The 23,229-nt window shown below is 50.0% G+C and overlaps 2 protein-coding genes across 2 annotated transcripts; both read right to left on the reverse strand.

The window, feature by feature from the left end:
- Positions 1–338: 338 nt before the first annotated feature.
- Positions 339–5,387, reverse strand: LOC121588975 (MFS-type transporter SLC18B1-like). Its single transcript, XM_041907473.1, has 7 exons — positions 4,012–5,387; positions 2,618–3,266; positions 2,338–2,503; positions 2,167–2,262; positions 1,758–2,093; positions 1,542–1,667; positions 339–1,406 (listed from the first exon to the last, which is right to left on the reverse strand). Exons 1-7 carry the CDS (start codon positions 4,120–4,122, stop codon positions 1,322–1,324), a joined length of 1,569 nt encoding a protein of 522 aa, XP_041763407.1. The 5' UTR covers positions 4,123–5,387; the 3' UTR covers positions 339–1,321.
- Positions 5,388–9,159: 3,772 nt separating this feature from the next.
- Positions 9,160–21,459, reverse strand: LOC121588939 (protein takeout-like). Its single transcript, XM_041907407.1, has 5 exons — positions 21,348–21,459; positions 18,054–18,369; positions 10,143–10,517; positions 9,910–10,059; positions 9,160–9,812 (listed from the first exon to the last, which is right to left on the reverse strand). Exons 2-5 carry the CDS (start codon positions 18,127–18,129, stop codon positions 9,658–9,660), a joined length of 756 nt encoding a protein of 251 aa, XP_041763341.1. The 5' UTR covers positions 18,130–18,369; positions 21,348–21,459; the 3' UTR covers positions 9,160–9,657.
- Between the last annotated feature and the right edge of the window lie 1,770 nt (positions 21,460–23,229).

Here is a 23,229-nt window from a genome sequence, read left to right on the forward strand (position 1 = left end):
CAGTTTGAATTGCAGAGCTGTGTAGTGCCTTCGATAAGATTGTTTGCTGCCGGTTGACAATGTACCATTGGGTAAGCATCACCATCCGTACGATACGTCGTCATCGGACAATCATTACTACAACGCATATTTGTGTCGAGCCAACGCCGGAAAGGGAAGAAGATCCAGTTCGCGCGGTGACGATCGTACGTCGGTTTTGTTCCTGCGCTGCGCTGCGGACAGCGAACTTTCCGGAACGCACACCTCTACATTGGTACACCGATCAGCACACCCACTCGTACACAAACCCTCCAAATCCTCCCATTTTTCCTTCTCTACCCACCGTACACGCAGCGTGGTCTGTTGATTATAAATACAATATTTTATTTCCTTTCTACTTGTGTGTTTGCTCACATGCCTTATCTAACATACTCTCATTCTCACACCGCACAAAACTTATCAACATCACACATAATGCTGGATTATTTCCGACTCGCTTCTTGCGCCGAGATCTCGCAGGCAAGCTGGCTCATTGTCCCAGTGCAGGTAGGCGGGTCAACCTTTTCGGCCGCAGCGAATGGTCGGGGTGCGAATGACGCACAGGTCAGGGCTGTCGGCCGGCATGGCACCGGCAACCTTCCAGGGGCTGAAAGTGAGCTGGATTCCGAGAGACATCGGACACATGGGTGGTAAGGGATGGCGTTAAAAGTTATAGTTCGCACGGACGAATATCGTCCGAGCGTGTGCAGATGATGCCAATATTTTGTTTTAGTATTATCGTGAAACTTGGAAACTGTTGAATCCTGCCAAAAGATCGTCTCGCGATATTGGTTCCATCATCTGCCTAAGCCTGAGGGGGAAGTCTTTCGATGAGCTATCGATTGAGTATCTGGGATGGATGGTGGTGCATATAACGTATTAAAAACAAGACGATCTAATATCCTCACTGAGTATTGTAGTTGGAATATGGGAAAGAAGCGACCGTGGCGCTACAGTCGTGCTCCAGGGTATTCTTATGCTTCGTTAAACCACTGGACAGAAGAGAGTATAGCGTGTAGGTGTGTATCTGCCGTCGTGTGTGTAGCGTAAGTGACGACGAAAGCGATGTGTCCATTGCGCTCAGACACACCGGGGAGGTAGTTACAACTAGTTAAGCTGGTTGTCTTGTGGCAGGTATAGAGTGCGCTGGATGAGCGGGACTTACACAGCGCAGCATTAGCAGAAAGCAAAAAATACCGATCCGCAAGGTCACTAGCGTCGGGTTGACGGCATTCTGGAGCCTGTCAACGCCTGGCACTGGTAACACAGTACATAGGTCGCAGCGATGCACACACGGTGCTATTTAGGCCATTGTATCATGATAACCGGGCCGTGCGTCGAAGCTTCCGTAGTGCGTCCCGTACTGTGTGCCACTGTTCGTCTCTAGCCTGCCGAAAGAAAAAAAGAGCATGAAAGGGCCCAAATCAAAAAGGGGTTACTAATTTACAGGCCTTCCCCGTGACCCCATGGGCGGGCGGTCGGGTGGGCATTGTTTTGTTGACCCGCCAACGGCGAACACTTACTCGGTGACGGAGCGTGCCCAGTGTCCTTGTTTGCTTTGATAGCTGTTGCTGATTAGCAGATTGTTTACCGATGGGCGCCAAGACCCGATGAGCGAGCTCTGGCTGCCAGAGAATCCCGACTTGTTGCTGTTGAGGTTGGAAATGCGGGGCGGGTACAGGAAGATGATTAGGCTTCGTTTTGTTTCATATACTCCCAGACGTCACTGCGCAACTTACCCCCGGTAGGTGATGTCAAGGCTGCTGGTACGGCTCGCGCCACTCTCGTTGTGCGAGTCAGCGTCCTGCGAGCTGGTGGCTGGCTTGATCAGCGACTCCACCGATGAGATCTCCTTGTACGGCGCAGGCGAACGTTCGAAGCAGAGGAACAGTATTGTAATGATGCCGACCACCAGCTGCAGCCCGATGATAAAGACGGTCGACGCGCGGAATCCGATCGCATCGAACAGCAGCCCACTGACGGACGGTCCGACGAATGCGCCGAACGCAAACGTTGACGTCCACAGTCCCGAAATCATGCCGTACGTTTCAATGCTATCCGGCAGTCCTTTTTTACTGTGGCGAAGTACAAGGGGAACCGTTAAGAAGCGTGCAAAAGATGGGCTCTTTCGGAAGGTTAATAACGTACATGGAGATGTTAAGTGCATCCGTGAAGCTGGAAACAAGCACCGCAGCAATCCCTAGTCCGTGTAGCACCAGTCCAATGATGACGTATGTAAGGTTCCTGCAAGAAGAGGCAAGCAGTATGCGTTTAATCTCATGCGTCTTTGGTATAGCGCACAGACAGTGGACTGCGTACGTTTCTAGTGGGATGAATGATGCGGGCCCAACCATGCAGAACCCTCCGACAACCAGGAAGCAGCCCACCGTGGAGACAACCTTCGGATTGAGGAACTTGTCTACACCCCAGCCCCAGATCGGTGCCGTCAGCGCGTACACTCCTCCGTTAATAACGAACACAACACCTGCAAACGAGAGCGATAGTGTGTTAATAGCCCAGCTCGTCCGTTAACGGTGAGCTGTTGCTATGCGTGCTGCATAGTTTCAGGCGCACCATTGTCCCAACCCCACTGTCTTACCGAGCAAGATCGGGCTGAGATCAAATTGCCGCAAGTGTGGCTCCATGGTAGCGCTGAGAAACCCGATCGACGCACTGGTCGCACTGATGGCCAGCGCACACACCACCACACCCGGGATCTTCAGCACCGCCAGCAGTGAGGCCGACTTTTCCCGGTTCGGTTGCTGCTCGTTCGGGTGCTTGGGCAGGATGCACAGCGTCAGAATGGCGGTCACAAACAGGGCCGATCCGAGCACGACGAACGGCAGGTAGTACCCACCGACCGTGTACAGCGCGCCGCCCACCATCGGGCCCACGATCAGTCCCAGCCCAAAGCACGTCTCGAGCGACGCGAACGTGGTGGCCACATTGTTCGGGAACTCTTTCGCAATGATCGCGAAGGAAGCGGTCAGGAAGGCGGCATTGCCGAGCGCCTCCACAATGCGTATCACGAACGCGAGCGTGATGAAGGGCACGTGGCCGGGCACGCGATCCAGCAGCCCGAACAGGATGGCCGAGGTGCCGGTAGTAAAGATGCCGCTGTTGAATAATACTTTCGGCCCGATCCGGTTGATGTACTGGCCGTAGAGGGGCGAGATGATGAACACCACCAGCTCGAAGATGCCGAACACGAGCCCGTACTCGGTCGCGGTCGCGCCTTTCGATTCCGCCTGCAAAAGGAAGGTGGGAAGGGAAGAAGAACGGCTAAATGGCATGCAGTACGCGTGCGGGCGTAAGAGTGTGTGTGTGTGATCAGGAAATGATATATTTTCTCGAACTGGCAAGATGGAAGGTAATCAATAAACAGTGCGCCTGTGTAGTGCATCACAGCACAGTTAGATAACGGCGTCGCCGTGACATTCGAGCGCTCGTGAAATGTGAGCCAACCTCGGCGCCACCCTTCAACACCTTTGGTGAGCCGTTTTTGTTTGCACGCCAGAGAAGCTGGACCATCGTCATAGGGTGTTTGGTTTGCTGTAGCGCTTTTGATTTCAAACCAAACAGACAAACCATGCACGATGAATCATGCCCGAACGTTTGTTTTATCAATTTTTGTACCACCACGATTCCGATTCTTGATTGCATCGGCTGTGTTCGGTCGCTAGCTGGCATCAAGAAAGCATGACAAACAGTGAAAAAGGTAGCTTTTTTCATTTTCTTCATCAGTACATACGCAGTTTTAGTACAAACGCACGTATCTTAGTACACCGCTACAAAACCACTGACGTCAAATGCTGAGCGAGGTAATGCTCACACGCACAGCGTGCATTCTTCTTGCTGTCTGTATTTATATTTACTGTCCTGTATTTACACTACACAGTGTTTACTGCAGCTGTTTCGACAAATAGGACACAATCGGGACCGTGTACTAAGACCACTTCCGTGTGTGTGTTTTTTTTTTGTTCGCCTACGTACCTCGTTAGGGAAGAATGGTGCCTGTAAGCTGACGCAGATTGCGTTGCAAAAATCGGCCAGCCCCATAATCATCAGCGTCAGCCACTGTCGTCGGGTGAAGTCTAGCGCCATCGCGCGATGTTTATGTGTGTATGTATGGGTTTCGATGTACTAAGAAGTATGTACGCGCTGGTCCAGCTGACCGATCAGTCGGTTGTATCTGCAAAGCCGTTTATTACTCTTACAGTCTTCAGCGACGCTCACACACTGCCTCAAAATGCCTGTATACTACACGGCTCTCTTTCTCTCTTTTGTGCTCTGTCCTTCCGCCTCCAGGATAGCACTGTGCACTAAGCCTCACTGCGCGGAATCAAGCGTCCTATTTACCCCCGTCAGACAATCACGCTCTCAGTGTAATACACCACCACCGCCACCACCACTACCACCACCGCTACGCGGGACGGGATGAAATAAAATGAGGCCACCAAGGACACAAACACAGCCGCACAGCGAAACCGGTCGATGTTCTATCGTCGGATGGGTCAGAATGCTGACACGGCACCTAGCACGGGGTTTAGCATCGTGTCGGATTTGTGCACTGCACCTCGGCCGGCAGTATACGGTATACACCTTGCGCTGCCACCCGCCGAGGCTGCTGCCCTATCGATATTGATAACTTCTTGGTGCTCTCTCGTGTCCAATCAGCGGAGCCGACGTCGATACGGGCTGCAACTTTCTTCGCAAACACGGCAGAATCGCCACGGACTGTCGGACAAAGAATTGGCGAGGCACAAACACTGACACACGGGCACGGACACTGTGATGGCTGGGTGTGGTGGCACTGGCTGGCACTGAACCGAAACTGCGCCGAGCTCGGAATCGGGTGTTGGTGATGTTCCCGAGCGCACAATAATCGCACCCGTAGTTGTTCCGGTACAATGACGGTGGATCGATGGAGCCACTTGCTCTGCTTTGCTTATGGGCGTTTGCTTGCAAATGCTTTGATTACACTGAGCCACACTTCTTCGTTACACAAGGAACACTTGTTTGGTCGTGATTGGCAGTCACTTTAAGGACACGGCCACGATATAAAATGGGGCAACGGATATAAAATGAAAGGATACACGCCAAACACTGTTTCCAATGGGAGATGATCAGACAGACAGACAGCGAGGTAGGAGAGAGAGAGCGTGTGTGTGTGTGTGCGTCCGCGCGCGATCGAGAGCACTGCGACTGAGCGGCCCGGGAGGATGTTCGGTCGTTGGCTGCGAAGGGACTGATCGCGCTCGATGCTGGCAGCTCACAGGGAAGATGCTGCCCTGCCGCGTATCAGCTCGAGTGTCGGCGAATGGTTGTGTACGGTGGCCGACGGTACGAAATTGCAGCCGTGTGCGAGAGGTACGCGTTATCAAGCGGCTCTGTGCACAGTGGGAATGTACGGGGACTGGACGGGTTCAATAAAATAGTCATTAGTTGCTAAAATATTACAAGAAATATTCGTAGGAAATTAATTTCCCTGCAAATGCGCTCGCGGAATGTATGAAAGATACCTTTTTTGTCATGATCATCATTTATCAATAACCAAAAAAATGAGATTTTGTAACATAATGATCATTCTAGCGGTGTGTTACCGTGGCTGACTGAGTTGACGGTGTTCCGTTGTAGTAAGCCAACGTTCGGCATTGAGCTGCTTGTTCGGGTAGCTTTCGGGTAGCTCCTCATTTTCTCTCTATCATCTCCCCAGCAACATATCAGCTGAAAGCGATACGATAGGTATTATTAGCATAGCAATTATTCATTCCTTACCCAACACTAATTACACAAATAGGCAACACACGGGAGATCAAACGTGTTGAATCTCGCATGAGATTTTGTTTTCAGAAAGAGTAAAGAAGGCCGAGAAGGGTAAAGGTGAGAGAGACAGCACGGGATTAGCTAAATATAACAAGGCCTATTCCCGTGTATGTTTAGGTACGACTGATAAGCACCGAGACCCTAATGGAGCCACGCGTCTTTGCTTCGGGATCTCTACACGTACACGATTCCTATGATTCACGGACGTTTAAATCGATCGATAGCCTGGCAGGCGCGGGCTCGTACCGAGTGGTTCGTATCGTGACAGCATCTGGCGAGCGTGTTGATAAGAGGCTGTGCATAGAAGTATTCATAGATTTAGACCTGCAGTATGTGAATAATGGCAGACAATAAAAAACGGACAGGACATTTTTGGCGTTCCCCGTGTACACCGTCGTTCTTCCAACTCGACGCCCAATCTCTAGCGACTAGCAACAACCGGAACCGAAAGATGATGCAACAATGCTGAAAAGGTTGTCATTCTCTTGTCAAATCTTTCACAAATTACCGTAAAAAAGCAGGGGCAGCTTTGCACCAAACGCAATCAGCACGGTAATCGAATAGTGCTGCCTGTGTTCGTGCAAGAGTTTTAGACTCCCTTTTTGCAACAGCCCCTATCCTCAAGCGTTACGTACGCAGAACCGCTTGGGCCGTTTGCTTCCTGTGAATTTGACACAGCAAACTTACGCAAGGCCAAAAGGTTGCAAAGGTTTCCTTTCTTTCGTTTTATTTTGTCATTCCACGTGAAGCACGTTTGATTGTAGCGCCCAGCTCGCTGATAGTACTTGGGTCCAGCGACATAACATGTCGCCCTCTTATGGGACAGTTTTTTGTTTGTTTCTTCTTCGATGTGCTGATGTCTTTACGGCTGCTCGGTTGGGTTCTTTATTTTTAGAGCAACTGATTACTGATAGTGAGCGGATGGGCATGCATCACCAAGACGCGCCAGCCGATTTATGTTGGTGTTTTTTTAATGATTAATTTGAAGTTGATTTTGGATTGGGCTCTGTTGCGATGCGTTTACTATAGAGCAATTGAAAAACTATTGGGATAGACTGGGGGTTTTGTTTGGGCTGTCCTACGCTTCAAGACGAAGAATTACTTTTGTGTTTTCTTTCCCTATCAGATCCCTAACCTTTTGTTATTCATAATGTATCGAATTGCTTATCAAAAACCACTGAGCAGTAAATCATTCCAATAAACGGTCCCCAACTGCTAGTCTCAGTCATTTTCTCACGCTTTTAGTACGCGACGCACCCGAAACGCATGAATGAATCGATGATGATCGATGACCACCCGGAAAAGAGGACCCAGAACGGCCAGCGAAACCTCTCCGGTGCGATTGTGTGCGTCTTCCAGCATTCGTTATCAGCGCTAAAGCCTTCGGGCAGCGCTGTCAAGTGGGCCTCTTTTGGGAGAACCTCAGCCCAGTGCTCGTACTGGGCTAGCAGCAATTTGACTGTTAATAAATTGCTCGCACTACGCCGATTGCGGCAATTAACATTATCGCCTGTACAGGGGAAATCGGCGGGTAGGAATCGGAGCCGATGTGCAGTTGTGCGGTAGTTGCCGGTCAGTGATCGCGAAATTATTGCGCAAAATTAGTGTACGACTGGTGATCGCTCGGGTTTGCTCGCCGGAGTGCGCAGTTAGCTCGGCGCGGGGGCAATTTTCGGGTTGAAATAAATGTCGAGACTAATCGGGAGTGGTGACCTTCGGCACTACACTGTAATGTAATGTTGTTTTTGGTTGCGTGCGCTACTGCACGTTTTGATTGAATGGCATTGAAACGTTCGGAGCTTCTTTTATTATGTTTTGCTAAATTAGAAGCTCCAGATAGCGCAAAGGAATTAAAATGAAAAACATGTCGTGGGGGTAATGAATCGTGCAATGGAATGAGTTGATTGTTACGAAGGACAATGAAAGCTTGTTTGTGTTCCACTGCTTAATCCCAGTGAGAAAAGCAGCATCAAATGGCTTTGGTATGGTACTCGGGCGACAGCGCAAACATAACACTGCCGTCACATAATTATTATTCCAACGTCAGCCAGCATTGCTGCCCGATCGTTGGCAATGTTTTCCCCCCGCTCTCATCGAAACCGCGATAAGCGAAACCCTTTGCACCGGCCCAGCCCTTCAGAACCACACACACACACACACGCTCCAGAACAATCGGGGCCGTTCGAGGGCGGTCGGGTTCGATCGTAGGCACGCGCGTGACTCTTCCTTCTTAGATTGTTTTGCCGCCGTGGCCAGCCGGCAGTAGGGCCGTGGGTTCCGATCCACACGCCGCCACATCTGGCCAGGGCGAGGGTACGTCGACCAGCCCCGAACCGGCCCAAACTGGATCGGGTTGGGCTGACCGCCTTCAACCGCTCGTTACGTTGAACCGGAGCTTCGATAGCTGGGAAGATGCAGCCACTCACACACACGAACACACTCAGTAATGCACACACGAATGTGCACTTCGGAGAGGCTAAAAATAAACGGCCCTGTCGGCGACGATTGTCCGCCTGTCGGTGCTGGTTGGCTGGCTTTGGTGGTGAGATAGGAAGTCGCTGCAGCAATTTTTCACTCTCGTTCCACAATCGAACGCTCAAAAATAGACCACGGGTCCTGGCGGGCTTCGATTGAGGTTTTGGGGGAAGGCTCGTAAGACGGGTGTAGGTTTACGGCTCACGGGCGCCCTAGTCAGGACCGGTGGATCGAAGGCGCCAGAAGTCGTTGTGGTCGTCGCCTGGCGCTGCGTCTCTGATAAGCCATTGCGGCGGAAACAATAAATTTGAGCGAAAAATTAGTCCTCCTTAGCGCGTGTGGTACGGAGCCCAAGCCGAAGTGGAGCAGATCGACGCAGCCAATTACGCATTCGACGCCACGGATCGCTACGTACTGATTACCGGGCAGTGTGACACTGTATTGTACGCTGTTTAATGTAGGGTAAATAGAGAGATGTTCCACATTTGACCGTACGATGGGCGACGCGTTGCGATGCGGAAGGTTAAGAAGACATTAGTTATTCATTTAGAACATCAGAATGTGTCTCAAGAAGTCGGAAGGCTTCTGGCAATGATCTCCTGATCCTTTTTTAGATTTTAAAATCGAACTTACATGTCTTTCTAGCTGTACCAATCTAACCCCAAATGGACCATTGACGAAGAAAGTGGTAACTTCAGTTTGCTTCACATTTGTTTTAATTTCACTTTATTTAAATTGTGGTCTGTGTTTTGAAAATCGCTTCCGCCATCTACGCTTTGCTTTCATCACGACGAAATATGTACACCTTACAGCTAGGAAAATGATCGCGTCCGTTTTTTGTGTTGCTTGCGTGTATGCTTGGTCAATGTATGTTTGTTGTTGTTTATGTTTCATAAAAAAAAAACATGATCTAAATGTGTATGCGAAATTTCAGTGTCGCTCCTCGCAAACGTTAGAACATTTTGTACGCCATCGTTTGTCGCTTCAAACACTTAAACTACGTTGGGCGTTGGTTTCGTGTGGGATCAAATAAAGATCGAATGGAATAATTTTTTTTTTCTTTTGTCGTTGGATGCTTACAATTTGTATGTTATTCTCTCCCTTTTTTTGTTTTGCTCAATTGCCTATCGTCGTCCTACCTTTACTAAAAAGGGATTTTGTTTTGTTTTTGTTTCGAAAATAAACGACACGAAAAGGTGTTTCGTGTTTCCGCGTGTTTGCAGTTGGCACAGCACATTGCGCGATCCTTAAAACTACTACTGTGTATCACCTATGCTTTAAGAACGAATTGCTAATTGCTACGATGGGAGAACAGTAACGCGTTAGGGTAACGCGGCCCTAGTCATCCAGCAGCCACAACCGCGTCGGCAGGTTGGTGAAGGCATCGTTCAAGAACTTTCGGAACAGCTTGCCGATGCTCTGGGAGGCCGCCGGTCTCATCTCCTGGATCAGCTCGTTCGCGTTCTGGTTGAGGAACTGGTTGATCGCTTCGCCTGCAAAGAGCGTTACCGTGTTAGCAAAACAAAAAAAAAAACAAACTGAACCGCAACAAATGGATGGGCGGGCGGGCGCGAAGTGAAAGGCACTTACCCAGCACGTTCTGCGTGTTGACGTGGTCCTTCACCTTGAACCGGGCGTTCTTCATCGTAAAGTCGACGTTGATCTTCTCGATGCCCATAAACGACTCACCGTCCCGTTCGACCGCCTTACCGTAGATCTTGGCGATGGCGGTGATGTCCGCTGCAACGAAAAGCCCGTGGAAATGGGGGAAGTCAATAGCTGGCACTGGTGGACAATTTTTCACTCTCTTCTCCTCTACTTACAAAACTCCGTCCAGAACTCGCCGTTCGATCGCACCGGCAGCAGCAGCACGTTACCGATCACCTCGTACTTGCCGCGCGTCTCCACCCGCGGGATCGCGATGCTCATGTCAATGCGCAGCTTCTTGAGATCGCTGCGCACCTCCTTGATGGTGTAGTTGCCAGCGCCCTGCGCAACGATGTCCGTGAAGAGGGCCTTTATCCGCACCGCGCCGGCATTGTTTTCCATCGCCAGCTCCTCAATGCGCAGCGGCTCCAGTGGCGGCGTCTTCAGCTCGGGCAGCCCGCGGGCAACGTACGGCTTGACGAAGTTGAGCGAATTCCGGATACATTTGTTAATCTCGGGATCGGCTCGTCGGCAGGGCAGAATGTATGAGGCTGTGAGTAAGATGGCAAGAAAGCGAGAGAGAGAGAGAGAGAAAGTGAAGTGGTTTATTGGATTGTTTATGCTTTGTGTGACGTATTTCTACATGCTTATTGAGTTTTGACAACAACAACAACATTAGAAAACGAAAGTTTGTTTGAAAGGTTGCATAAATTTAGGGGCAGTTATGCAAGACTCGACAAATCGACAAACATATCGACAAAAAAGACATACTAAACCAATTTCAGATAGTCTGACGCCAGTGTATCAACATCGTTTGTAAAGCAAATCGAATGGATCAACTGTCTTTGCTCGCGGTGGTAAACGGTGTGCATCGCTTTTGGAGCGTAAAAGCAATAAAAAAACCAACCGTCCGTTTTCAGGTCATGCATCCGGTGGAAGAAACATCCGATCCGTCGAAGGATTTCATTGTCCACTGTTGCAACGCGTTGTAACGTGTGTTGCGCTTCCGTTCGTAAAGCGCCATACGGTATGGAGTTGTGTGTGGTAAACTGCCGCGGTCACTTTAGATGAGTTTAATATTTGCCAAGGCTGGTGGTGCAAACAGACGATCGTAAATGAACGATTTACAAAACGATCATCGGTGAAGATGATGGGCAACATTTAGGGAAAGGCAAATAAGATCAAAAATGGCAAATGCTCCAGAGCTGCATAGTGCACGCCGGTGAAGGAAAGAGTGCGCGTAAGTATGTCCTCGTGCGCTCCCACTGTGAGCAACGCTACAGTGCTCGTCGTTTGCCTAGGATTGCCATTTTCGTGTTGCAACACACCCACCGCTCGCGCACTACATCGGCGCTGGAAACGATAACGATCGCGATGCAAGGTGCCATTTTTAACGCACTTACGCACCGTGAGCACCAGCTTGAACCGGCAAATGACCTCCAAAAAGTGAACAAATAAAACCGATTGCCCCAGCGGGACACCGTCGGTTGGGATTGCAACTTTCCTCGCGCCTGTAGTTGAGGCGATCTTCAACACCTCACGCTTGATTGCGCTTTTCGACACCTTCGATCCGGCGATCTTGTGGCACTAAGAAATTAAGAAATTCGACCACCATCTCATCTGGCGACCTTGAACGGGACCGCTTGTTTTTTTTCTTCTCCCCCCCCCCCCTTCAACTCCTGATCCTTGGCCCGGTTCCAGTTGTCGGCTTTGTTCGACTCACTGCATACCTGTGCCTGTGACTTTGGCGCAGTAGCGCAGTCCGCAAATCCAGTCCAGGAAGTAAAAGTTTGGACACCGTAATTGGTTTGGGGCGCTCGGGCCCTTGGTTCTTGGCTTAAACCACCGCGCCCGCACACGGTACAGCACAGAGCCGAGGGCAGAGAAAGATCTAGACGACGTCGCAAAAACAAAACCTGTTTCGAGCTAATTGTGCGGTAGGAAAGTAGGATAATTAAGCCCGTTCTCGGCATTCAGCTGGGCCGGGCGGACGAATGGTGGGTAAATTAGGGCGCTTGCACGGATTATGCAAAGCGACCAAGGGGAGACGTATTTTGCGCTGTCCATCGCGTTGTTGCGGAAAGTGTTAAGATTTGCGCTGCGTACGCACGGCACGGCACGCCTGAAGGACCCTTGGCGGACGAGAAGTGTTCGAAAATGTATGTCCGGCTGCGAAAGGTGCTAATGCGGGAAACCTGTTTCCGTGGTAGTGCGCTTGGGTAGGGGGAGCGCGTGAGAGAGAGAGAGAGAGAGAGGATCGCCCTTAAATGGCCAAATGTCCTCTCTAATGGGGCACAGCCTGTGAGGCACACACCGCAGTGTTTTCCGATAGAAGATGAACAATTTTGATCTGGTGCGTTCTACAGCTTCTCTTTGCGATTCTCGCGTTCGCCCGTTCGAGTTCGATCTCGGTTGCGTACGATTACTACACGCAGCTATCACCACGGGGCAGTGTGTGGCTTTACCTCTCTGTGCGTGTTTGGCCTTGCTTGAACACCCCCTCCCCCCACCGCCGCTCACCTGCACACACTTTCTGCACATTTCGGGCACCCTTGAAGCGATGGCGGCCGCCCTACGAGAAAGAAGAGACATTGGCGCGACGATTGGCTAAAACCCGTGCGCTGCCACGCTCAACCGATTGCGCCACGACCGTCCACGTTGCAAGCCACGAGACGATTTGCAGAGCAAGGCGAACGGATCGGATGGTCACATGGCCACGCACGGGTCGCACGCACCGAAGAAAGACACCATTCTTGAACGAGAGCGCACCAGAACAGTGCAACAGTACGCATTGGAGCGCGCGCGCGCGCGCGTACGGTTGCAATTAAAAAGACACAACGCTCCGATTTCGACATCCCCAGAGCCCCACAATCCATCCAAATGCGCCAATCCGAGGTAGTGCGAGGCTTGATTGTGCGCTCGAGGTGGAGTTCACCTGCCCTGCGGGGGAGGTGGGGGGGGGGATGTTGGGGTAGAATGGTTCTGCGTGTAAGAATGCCAGATGTGCGGGAGGGGCTCTTCCCAACGCCGGCCCGTGGAAACTGGGGCTCCTGGTGGCCCTGGTGTGCCGTTTCCTGAGGATATGTGGCTTTGGGTCGGGGTGAGTTTTGTTATTTTTTATTTAGTTGGTGTGTCAAACAATGATCTTAAGGGTGCGTGGAAACAAGACAAGAGTTTCCTGGGAGGTATATTACGCGAGCTGCTTGCGCTAATGATTATGCGGGTTGGAGTAGGCTATGATATGGTTTTGTACAAAGAATGAAAGGCGCTTATTTGGATTTGAGTAAGAGGAGTGCTTCCAATGATTGAAAAGTGTCTAGAAATAGAAGTACAGTGAAGTGTCTCTAAGATGCAGTATGTTCAAGAAGAATTTTGCTTCCTACATTCTTTGGGCAGAATATTTGAATGTCTGGTCACATTTCACGATCAAAAGTTTAAAACCTAAGGTCATAGTCATAGTCATCATAGCACACTTGGTAACTTCATATCTTCACGTTAGTTTAGCATCCCAAAGATAAATAGCTTTCAAGGCTTTTGGTCAATTGATGATTCGTGTTAGAGAGATTTAACTGTACTTGAAACTCTTTTCTCATCGATCCAATTGCTTTCGTAATTCCTGCTACGATCAAAGCATACTCAAGTTGTATGGGAGATCAAATTAAAATCAAACACTCAACTACAGACACGGATATCCAGCGGTGACCGCTTAATGTGGGAAACCTTTAGATATTTCTGCTCATCTGTTGGCTTTGATTGCTTTCTGGACAGTTGAATACATTTCTGACAGCTGAATGAGAATAGTTTGAACAGGACCATGGCCCAAATATAAGCTTGATATGTTATACGGTTTAGAAAACCAAGCGTTAATGTCAACCAAAGTGTAAAGTCATTAATAACAATAGGCTGGACTGGTTCTTCGTGTGCGTATTAAACAGCCTAAGCCGAAGACCATCAGTATCAAAAATAAATAAAACGATTGTGTTTCGTTTTTCGTGAGTTCTTGTGATATTAGTCAGATTTTTTGCACTAGTATAGCCAGAAAACATCCTCCATGAAATGGGAAGATGAGTAATGTATGGTTTAATAAAAAGGTCTAGAAGGCCGCAAAGTCTGCAAAAATCTCGTTTAATGCATTAGCATTCATTGAGTGTCCGAGCTAGGAAGGCTAACACTGTATGTAGGTTAATTTAAGGTAATAAAACAAAAGCCATCGAAAAGGTGCTAGAATTGGAACATGTTACAATTGCAGAGCATAGAATAGACGCATTTCATTAAACAAAAATATACATTCGATGCTTCAACTACAAAACTGCACCACTCAGGTGCAGAAGTGTTATTAAAAATGACACGTGCACTCCAAATTTCCCGCCACTGTTCATCTCGCAGCGGAATCTTAACCGACTGTGCTTGTGCAAAGCTGGTAAGATCCGTTGCTGGCGTTGGACCCCGTGCGGTGCACCTTTCGAAATGAGTCAGGGTCGTTCATTTCGGGAGGTGGACAGCTTTCAAAACAATGGTCCAGTGCTAAAACGGCGTTTCACGGTTTGTTTTCGCTTGCACGGTGGCGCATTCTTTGCTTCTCAACCGCTTCCCCCCTCCTCCCGGTTTCCCTTTCTCTTTCGCCCACCGCTTGCCCACCACTCGGTACCACTCGACATCCGTACAAGTGTTTTGTGCCGAATGGACAAACAAATGTGGTGCGCGCCCGTCCAGCATCATCAGCATTATTTTTCGCCGTTTCGCTTGCAACCGAAAGGCCGCAACGAAAGCATCCCGGCTTAACACAACCACACACACACGCGCGCGCTCGTTGCACCCTTTGGCTGCCGATGGCCAGCGCCGAGGTGACTTGCAAAAGTCGCCACTTCTCCCGCGCCGCGCCCGGCAACGGTGTGAGAGAGTAGGTTAAAGCGCGCTTTCGTCACCCGAAACGCGCCTTACCTTGCAGCGCGCGCGAGCCATTCCCGGGGTGGGTCTGGCGCGGCGCCGCTGATTCACAGCGACCGTGTGCGGGCAAGGAAACCTTTCAAAAGACCCTCGGTGATCGCCCCGTCATCGCTCCCACTGCTTCTCGCCACACTTCCTGGCCGGGGCGGGGTACGCCCGAACGGGGCCAAATTCTTGTGCGCTGCGCGCGGCCTTTCCCCTTGGCCGGTTTTGAGGTAATCGGTGTCGGCTCGCGGTGTCAGCATCGAGGGCGCTCGCGCTGCCCATTTCATCATAAAGTTTATCATTAGCTGTGGCGCCCTAGCGACCGCGAGGGAAAGAGAGAGAGAGAGAGAGATGACTCCGTCCAACTGACGGCATTCATTCATGCAAAGCAGCGCGCCGTACGGATCTCCCGCGCCGTTCGACATTGAACGGTGAATAAAATAATTAACCCTATCCCTTCTCCCTCCCCCCAATCTTAGGTCATCATTCAATGGACTTCAATGGAGGGAAAGGAGGGGTGAACTAAGAAGCTTTGGCCGGCCAAATGTTTTGCCGAAAAAGGGACTCAACCCCTTCCTTCTCAGCTCTGTCGGAGCGCCACACGGTTCAAGTTCACACACACACACACAAACACTCACACACACAGGAAAAAGACCCTCGACTGTGGAGTTGATAAAGCAAACATTCAAAAAAAAAGCCACCTGACGGTTCGCACCACACACAGCATAGGCATGACAATAAATAAATGAAGGCGAAAAGACGCTTTCGTGAACTTGAAACGGGTTTACCGGTGCCGCGGTGTTTGCTACGATCGGGCCGCAGCATTGCGTAATCATCCTCCCAAAGCGACCAGCGGAAAGTGGCACACCGAAAGTGGCCATCTTCATCGTTGTGCACGTTGCTGCTGTGGATTTGTGGTTGCGTTTTTGTACGATGTGTGTGTGTTTTTTTTTGTTTGAATGCACAAAGACAAGCGGACTTTTGCCAAGGTTTTGTTGACATGTGTTTGCCATTGTTATGTTTGGCTTGATATGTTTTTAGTCCGGTGAAGGTTTTGTTGTCAAAACGATTTTTTCATAGAAGGTAAAGGATTTTGTTTGATTCGCTCTTCTTTCCACGGGCTTTATTTGACTTGTTTTATGAAGAAAGCTAGCCGTTTCATAAAAAATTGACTATAAAGATCCTCTCCTATAGCACCAAGAATATGGCTTCACACACGATCCACGATCAGCTGCGATGCTGTGAAGCCAAATGCGAAAGCGAAAGTGATGATGGTGAGGGCTGCAAAAGCGAACCTATATCCCTCTCCATGAGCGCAATTGGCTCGCTGGAATCCACGGTGTGCCGGTGTGTCGCTCCTTCTCTCCGTGCTCTACACCACGCTCTGCTCACCGAGACGCGTGTAAGTAGCGCAGACAGGGTTTGCAGACTTGGTGGGATGAAAATAGGTCACACCGGTGGTACGGAGATGGAGCCGGGGAGAAACCTCCCCATTATGCGCATACTCCTCCATACCCAGCCGACAACGACGCGTCTGGTCATGGGTCCGGGGTTGCAATGGTGCCGGAATCTCCACTCCGGTTTCTCACTTTTACTCTCATTCAAGTCGTCCCACCGGCATCATCGTCAGCGTCCGCGAGACGCGCTTGCGTTCAGTCCGTTCGGGTGAGATAACAACCGGGTCCAGAAGCTCACAATAAAATACAAAAAAAAAAAAAATACCGAACATGAAACGAAACTATTGTCACACACAAGGCAGGCAACGGCAAGCCACGCTAGTGTTGATACGAGGGGAGTGTTGGGTGCGCGCGCAGCTTGTTTGTAGGTCGTCGGCACCATTTTCATCAGCCGCGGATCACGATGCGTTTGGCACATCGGCCCACGTGTCCGCTCGTGCATTATTCGTAGTTTTGGGCTGTAGTTTGTGGTGGAATTTTCTGTTGGACGCTGTTGAATCAGTGCTAATTTTAACCATCGTTAGCACCGTGAATGAAACGGCAGGTGTAGCAGCACGTGTCCGCTTGTGTACGACCGTGCCTGATGTAATAGCACACCTACCCGTACGGTGCCAATCGAAAAACGATCGCACTTGGAACTGGCAGTGAGAGAAAGAGAGAGAGAGAGATGGCCGCCTCGTGTTTGGGGCGATCATAATCAGATATGATGACACCGTGCCGTGTCGCTGCAGGAGAAAGGGGAACGGCGAAGAAAACGGTGGCCTCGAACTGTGTGTAACCAAAAAGGCACAGTTGAATTGAATCGAAAAAATACAGAAGCCAACAAGAAGTAAGGCCAAACGAAACCAACAACACACACACACACACAACAACAACAAAAAACGCTCAATTTGATACGAATGAATTAATGTTGCAGCGGGGGCAGGGGAAGAGAGGCTCGGGGCCACGCACATGGCATCAAGGAAATGAAACCCGGCTAAAGGCGAAACCACGCAGAACTATTAATCGCTGCTTGGGTCGGTTCCGCATCGGGTCAGGCACGGAAGGTGTGCATCGGGCACGGCAAATACTGCAGTCAGGCTACTTTCGCTACTTGAACGCGGACGCACGCATAGTGGCACGCATACGCAATCAAGACCCGCCGCCCCCTGGGGGGATTATGAGTAAATGTGTCTGTGTGTGTGTGGGTGTGTTTGTATGCATTGTTATCATCAAACGCACAATGGAGGTTTTTGGCGTTGTCTTATCCGTCCATCAAGAGCGACAAATTTGGGAGAGAAAAAACAAAACCCCCACAAAGGAGACACTACGGGGTGAGTTTCAAGATCATCACCTCCACCCCGTTTGGGGGAAAAATGGGAATGTTTATGCGCAGCAGCTGGAGTAGATCACCTTGAACTAAAAAAAACGCACGCACGAGAGGGAAGAGAAGGATGGGAAAGAAAGAAAGCCTTTTCACTACAACTCCAACCGACCGATCGTTCGGTGGATAGAAGGAGAGGGGAACCGAATGGGACAGTGTTGAAAATTGGGAAGGATTTGTTGAGTCATCTTCCATGTTCAACCGATGCGGTAGCACGGTCCCGTGAACACTTGACCGGCCTTGACGAGCTTCAAAATTAACAATTTAAATTCATCTGCACACACATCGGCGAAGGCGAAGGTTTAGGAGGATAAGAAGAAGGCACGAATACTTACGTCGTTCGTAAACTCCAGCGGCGGATGCGGTGGCAATTACCAGCAAGCTCCAGACCAGCAGACTTCCTACGGCCATCGTGACACTCCGGACCGGGTTTGGGCCGACCGCTCCAAAACAAAAAAGGCGTTTGGCTTTAGATGCGTCTCGTGGAGCGAGTGGTGCCGGAGCTGTCCTTGGTCCGGCGGTTCGGTCGTGTCGGTCGTTGTCAACACGGCACACTGCTTCGATTGCTGCAAAACTGTCCTTGCCTATCGATCCGAGTAAACTCGGCACTTATATCTCTGACACTTTCTGACGCCTGAAACCACCTGCCCACTGCAAAAGCCGGATGGCCGGAACGGGAAGGAAAACAATGTCGTTTGTTAAAGCACATTGGCAAACAGGGGAAGAGGTATGAGTGTTTGTACTGGGTAGAAGATCGTAATCCGATGACGACAAGATCATCCCGGTGATCCGTCGTGCTGTAAAACACGCAAAACGCGAACCTTATCATTAGCGCATTTTGCAGCGCGGTCGAGCACACCACCCTGACATCATCGGAGTGCGAAATTAGGGGGCCTGGTAAGTCCTTCGAAGCAGGAACTCTAGCTGATCATAAGCACCTTCCTTTCTTACTGTACTGGTTTGATTACCGGATCGTGATCGCTTCTAAGAAGATCTGTTGTTTTTTTTCCTGGTGCGACATTACCACTAATCGTCGCCTTGTGCACCTTAAACAGCACAATGTCTGATGTGACTTTTCACCCAATAGGGACGTAATGGCGACAGCGGTGCCCAATTCCAACAACGTCCAACGACGCTCTTCGAGACGCTACGTGCTAATGCGTCGAAGAATGGGAATCAAGGTGTCACCAGCGATGACTTTTAGTAAGCGGCTAATATTAAACAACCGGTACGGTCCAAGTCCTCCAACCTGTAACGCCCCACCAGCCTTCTCGATCCTCGGATGAAGCAACCGGGGTGTAGGTTATTGTTGATGAAATGGCAACGAGAGTGTGTGCCTGTGTATGCAGCTCGGGCTCGTAATGTGGTCAAGTATTTCTGAGTTGATGCTTGCGTAAGCAGGGCTTGATTTATTCTACGGCTTATGCGGAACCCGAGGCACGCCTAGAACGAAGTGATGGTGGGGTTTGTTCGAGGTGGACAATCGGACGAAATGATCTGTGCAAGGTGGCGTGGTTGGTTTAATGGACATTACATGGACATAGCTCGACCACAGACATTAGCGCGTTCGAGAAGAGCAGGGCACCGGGTTACTAAGAAGACCGGGTTGTGGTAGCGATAGCTTGATTTTGCCTCAATTGTAGGTGAGTTTGATGAATTATGATGAGGGGGTATCGAGCTGACAGGATAGTATTTTAACATCTCGTTCTCGAATCTATCACCGACTTTCATGGCATCACCCAGAACCGGTGGGATGGAGCTCAACTTTTGCATTTAAACTACTTCTGTTAGTCAAGATAGGCATGCAATGCCGTAACTTGCAAAGATCTTCATACTTTACTCAACTCCTTTCAGTGAAGTGAGCCACAGCCGACCAAATTACCATCTCCCACGAGGTATGGTTTTGGTACTGTGTTCCGACCGACTTTCGGTTTGACCCAGTTCTTTCACCTCCTCTTGATAGCGAAATGGGAGGAAAAACCGGCTTCTGCATTGCACAGAGGGAGAGATGGACACGCACGCGCACTAAAACCACGCCAATACAAATCGGGCTAGCTGGCCGACGATGCATTTGGCGATCGTTGAAGCTGTCAAAATGGGGCAACCAATGCCAGTCTTGACTGGCTTGTGTGTGTAAGTGTGTGAAACGAAATAGACACAAAGCGCAAAACGATCCCATCTCTGAATGGAGGTGACTAAAAGGCCCTGTCTCCTTCTGTCTCTCGAGCGCACTCCTCTACGGGATCCCGTGGTAGCTTCCAAGCTCTGCAGATCATCAACAGGCTCGGCATCTTCTCGGGGCATCTTGTTGCAGACACTGAGAAGCACGCTGCTGGCAGCGCAGTAATTGAATTATATAACTTGCGTCTCGGTCTCTGCGGCTTGTTTATTATTCAATTCTGCGTGCTCATTTCGGCACGGTGTGCGTGAGAGATCATCACGATGAATGACGACACTTGGGCAAACCGACCAACTGGCCAGGGGTACGTTCTTCACGCCGTGCAAGGATAAGAATCACATTTGATAAGCTTTCCTGGAGGCTGTGTTTGAAAACAGATCACACAGAGGAGGATCACCAATCAACCAACAGCCGAGTGCGATTGGAGTTGGTATCGCGAGGGATGCGTACGCGTTCGGAAATTGGCTCGAATGGCAGTGCAGTACGAAGGTCCGCGGTGTTGGCTTTCGTTCGGTTTCGGTGTCGCTACACTCACACTCACGCTCGGTACGCGGTTGGATAACAGTGTGCGAACGGGCCATGGCGACGGTGCGAAATTGACGGTGCAGCCCGATCGTAAATGGCACTCCCCGGTTTGAGACGGCTTTAAAAATATCGCGCTGGTTTCGGCGTTTCGTCCACCGCCGTACAGCTGGCCCGAGCTGCTGGTTCGCTCCGCAGCTGTCTGCGGCCTCGGCGGGCGAACCGAGATACACGGCGTTTGGAGATATTTGCACAATATTCCCATCCCTTCCCCTTTGGCAGGCCCTGTTGCTGGTGCAGGTTGGTGTACAGGGGAGAGCCTTTCCCTCCCCCCCTCTTGCTTCTCTTTCGCGACCAATCCATCGCTTGCGTGTCGTTGTGCGTATGAGTTGGCTGTCCAAATTAGGCTTCGCAAGACACAGGCACAAGCTTCTCGAATGTCCACCGCATCTCTGAGCGTTTAAACACGATCGAGATGCTGCTGGGGGAGGCTGGAGAGGTTGTGTTCGTTCTTTATCGTGTTACGATTAATGCACCCACAGAAATGATCGAAGCTCTGGCGTCAATAATGTCTCAAGGCACTGACAACAACAAACACAAAAAAAAAAACACTGGTCACAAACACGCAAAACTGTTCAAGCTTGTTCGATCGAAAAGGGTGTCGCAAACTGCTCTCCGATCGCAAACTCCACTCCATTCGCTTGCTTGCTTTCCATTTCTTTCTGCACCGTCACAGTTCCTTTTTTGTGTCCGCGGAGATTTCGATAATCACCGCAAGGCCGAATATTTTACGAGCTGTTGTTTCAGTGTGCTGCTTTGTGCACGGTAAGGCGACTCGAAAACAGCGCTTAAGACACAGCTGAGATAAAGTTCAGTCCGACGCGACAGACATAAGAAAACCACGCTAAACACACAACACTATACGCACCAAAACCAAAACAACTGGCACTACGCACCGGAGCGACTTTGCGCGAACGAATAAAGCCGTTGCATTCGGCGCAGCACACTTTTATATGGCACGAGCTTTTTTTTCTCGCTTCTCTCACCTTGCACTCACACACAGCCATATACACATCGCGCCCGTCACTCACGCGAAAGCTCAACGCTCAGTGGGCTAGTTGGGTTGTTTTTGCTTGCTTTGCCGCTTTTCTCTCAGCATTTCTTTCGGCTTTAGTGCTTTAGTAGCGTACAGTTGAAAACGAAACAATCGAACGAGGAGAGCAATGCGTCACTCAGCTGTTGCTCACTTAGTGAGTGAGTGGGTGAGTGATCAAATTAGCTCACACTGTAGCAGATTGGCTTTGAGTAAAGCTTCCTCCCAAACGCTACCGAAAATGGAGAATGTTTTTTATCGTACGATTTACATCCATCAAATTGTTGATACTGCTCACAGCACAATTCTAATCGACCATCGGCTTTTTTTCTCGCTTCACACCCAACGGCACACTGTACTTACACCACGCGCGCAAACACGGCGTTCGTCGCTTGCCCGCGCGCTCAAGTTCTTTGTATTTAAACGCTTCGCGCGGCTTATTCTCGACCGCCCGGGTTGGCGAAATACCGGTTCCAAGAGTGGCATTTACTTATTCTCGCTAAAATGCTTCCGTAACGTGTTGCTCGTTGTCATTTGAAAGCCTGGTTCAGTTTTTTTTAATAACGCTTACCATTCCCAGTTGGTTGTTGGTGGTTGCAGAACCACCCGCATGGTGATCCGAACGGTCGTTCTGCTCTGGTAGAAGAAACACTCGCTATTATGTTTCGATAATTACGCTTTAGCTGGGGGCGATCAGATAACGGAGTTATTGTTCGGTCCATTCAGAAGAGTGACCTTAAATTATCATATTTTCACGTCATGTGCACGCAATCGCACTTCAAATCTGTCGACCTTATACTAGTGAATCGCTCGTTCTATTACACAAAGGGAAGAGTGGACAAAAATATTGTAAACAATTTCCCAATGTCTCCCCGCTCTCATGAATTATGATTTCCGGCCAATTGCTTCATTCGCGGTGTAACGAAGCGGGAATAACTAATTGATTTTGATGACGGGTGTGCTATTGTTGAGTCGTACTAGCCGGGCCCGATAAGAACTCTTCTGCTAATCCTTGAGCGGTTTGCTTCAACCTGAAAACAAACACACACAGACGTAGATTCGTGTCGGCCACACGCCACGCTGCCCAATGTCAGCGAACCATTTCGGGCGGTGAACGATTTTCGGACGTGGGACCGGTTCAAGGAACGGGGGTTTCGATTGGACGAATCGGCCGAACGTTATCAGCCGCCGTAGACGGAAGTGCATTAATCGGAGTACGGACGGCTTTCAAGGACGACCGGCGTGTTCATTAGCGTATTGGCAGCGAATCCGCAGCGAAGCCGCACAACATGTACACAACGAGAAGCAACGTTTTTGAACCGTTCACTGGTGAGAGGATGGCTTCGGCTTGCGTGGCACCCCGGTATCGCACATGCCCATGTCCTTGGAAGCGAATGAAGATCGCTCCTAAAACAACCGGTGTGAGATATTGCCGAAACAACAGCAAGCAACATAAAACGTACACGTGTCTCGACACGCTCTAGTTTAAACCGGGTGGAAAAGCAAACCACTTCAAATTTCCATTTCCACACCACGGGAATGCACAGATGTAAACAAACATCCTGCACCATTGCCGAATGGGTTTGGTGGTGTTGGTGTATTAAATTTGTTTGGCGTATAAATTCCGCATTCTTCCCTTTCGTTTGAATCCTGCCCCTCTTCGGCTTGCGTTTTTGCTTTCCTCATCACATGTGGTTTGTTGGTATGTGTGGAAAGT

This window comes from Anopheles merus, chromosome 2R (assembly GCF_017562075.2).
Source record: "Anopheles merus strain MAF chromosome 2R, AmerM5.1, whole genome shotgun sequence".
Classification (NCBI taxonomy): domain Eukaryota; kingdom Metazoa; phylum Arthropoda; class Insecta; order Diptera; family Culicidae; genus Anopheles; species Anopheles merus.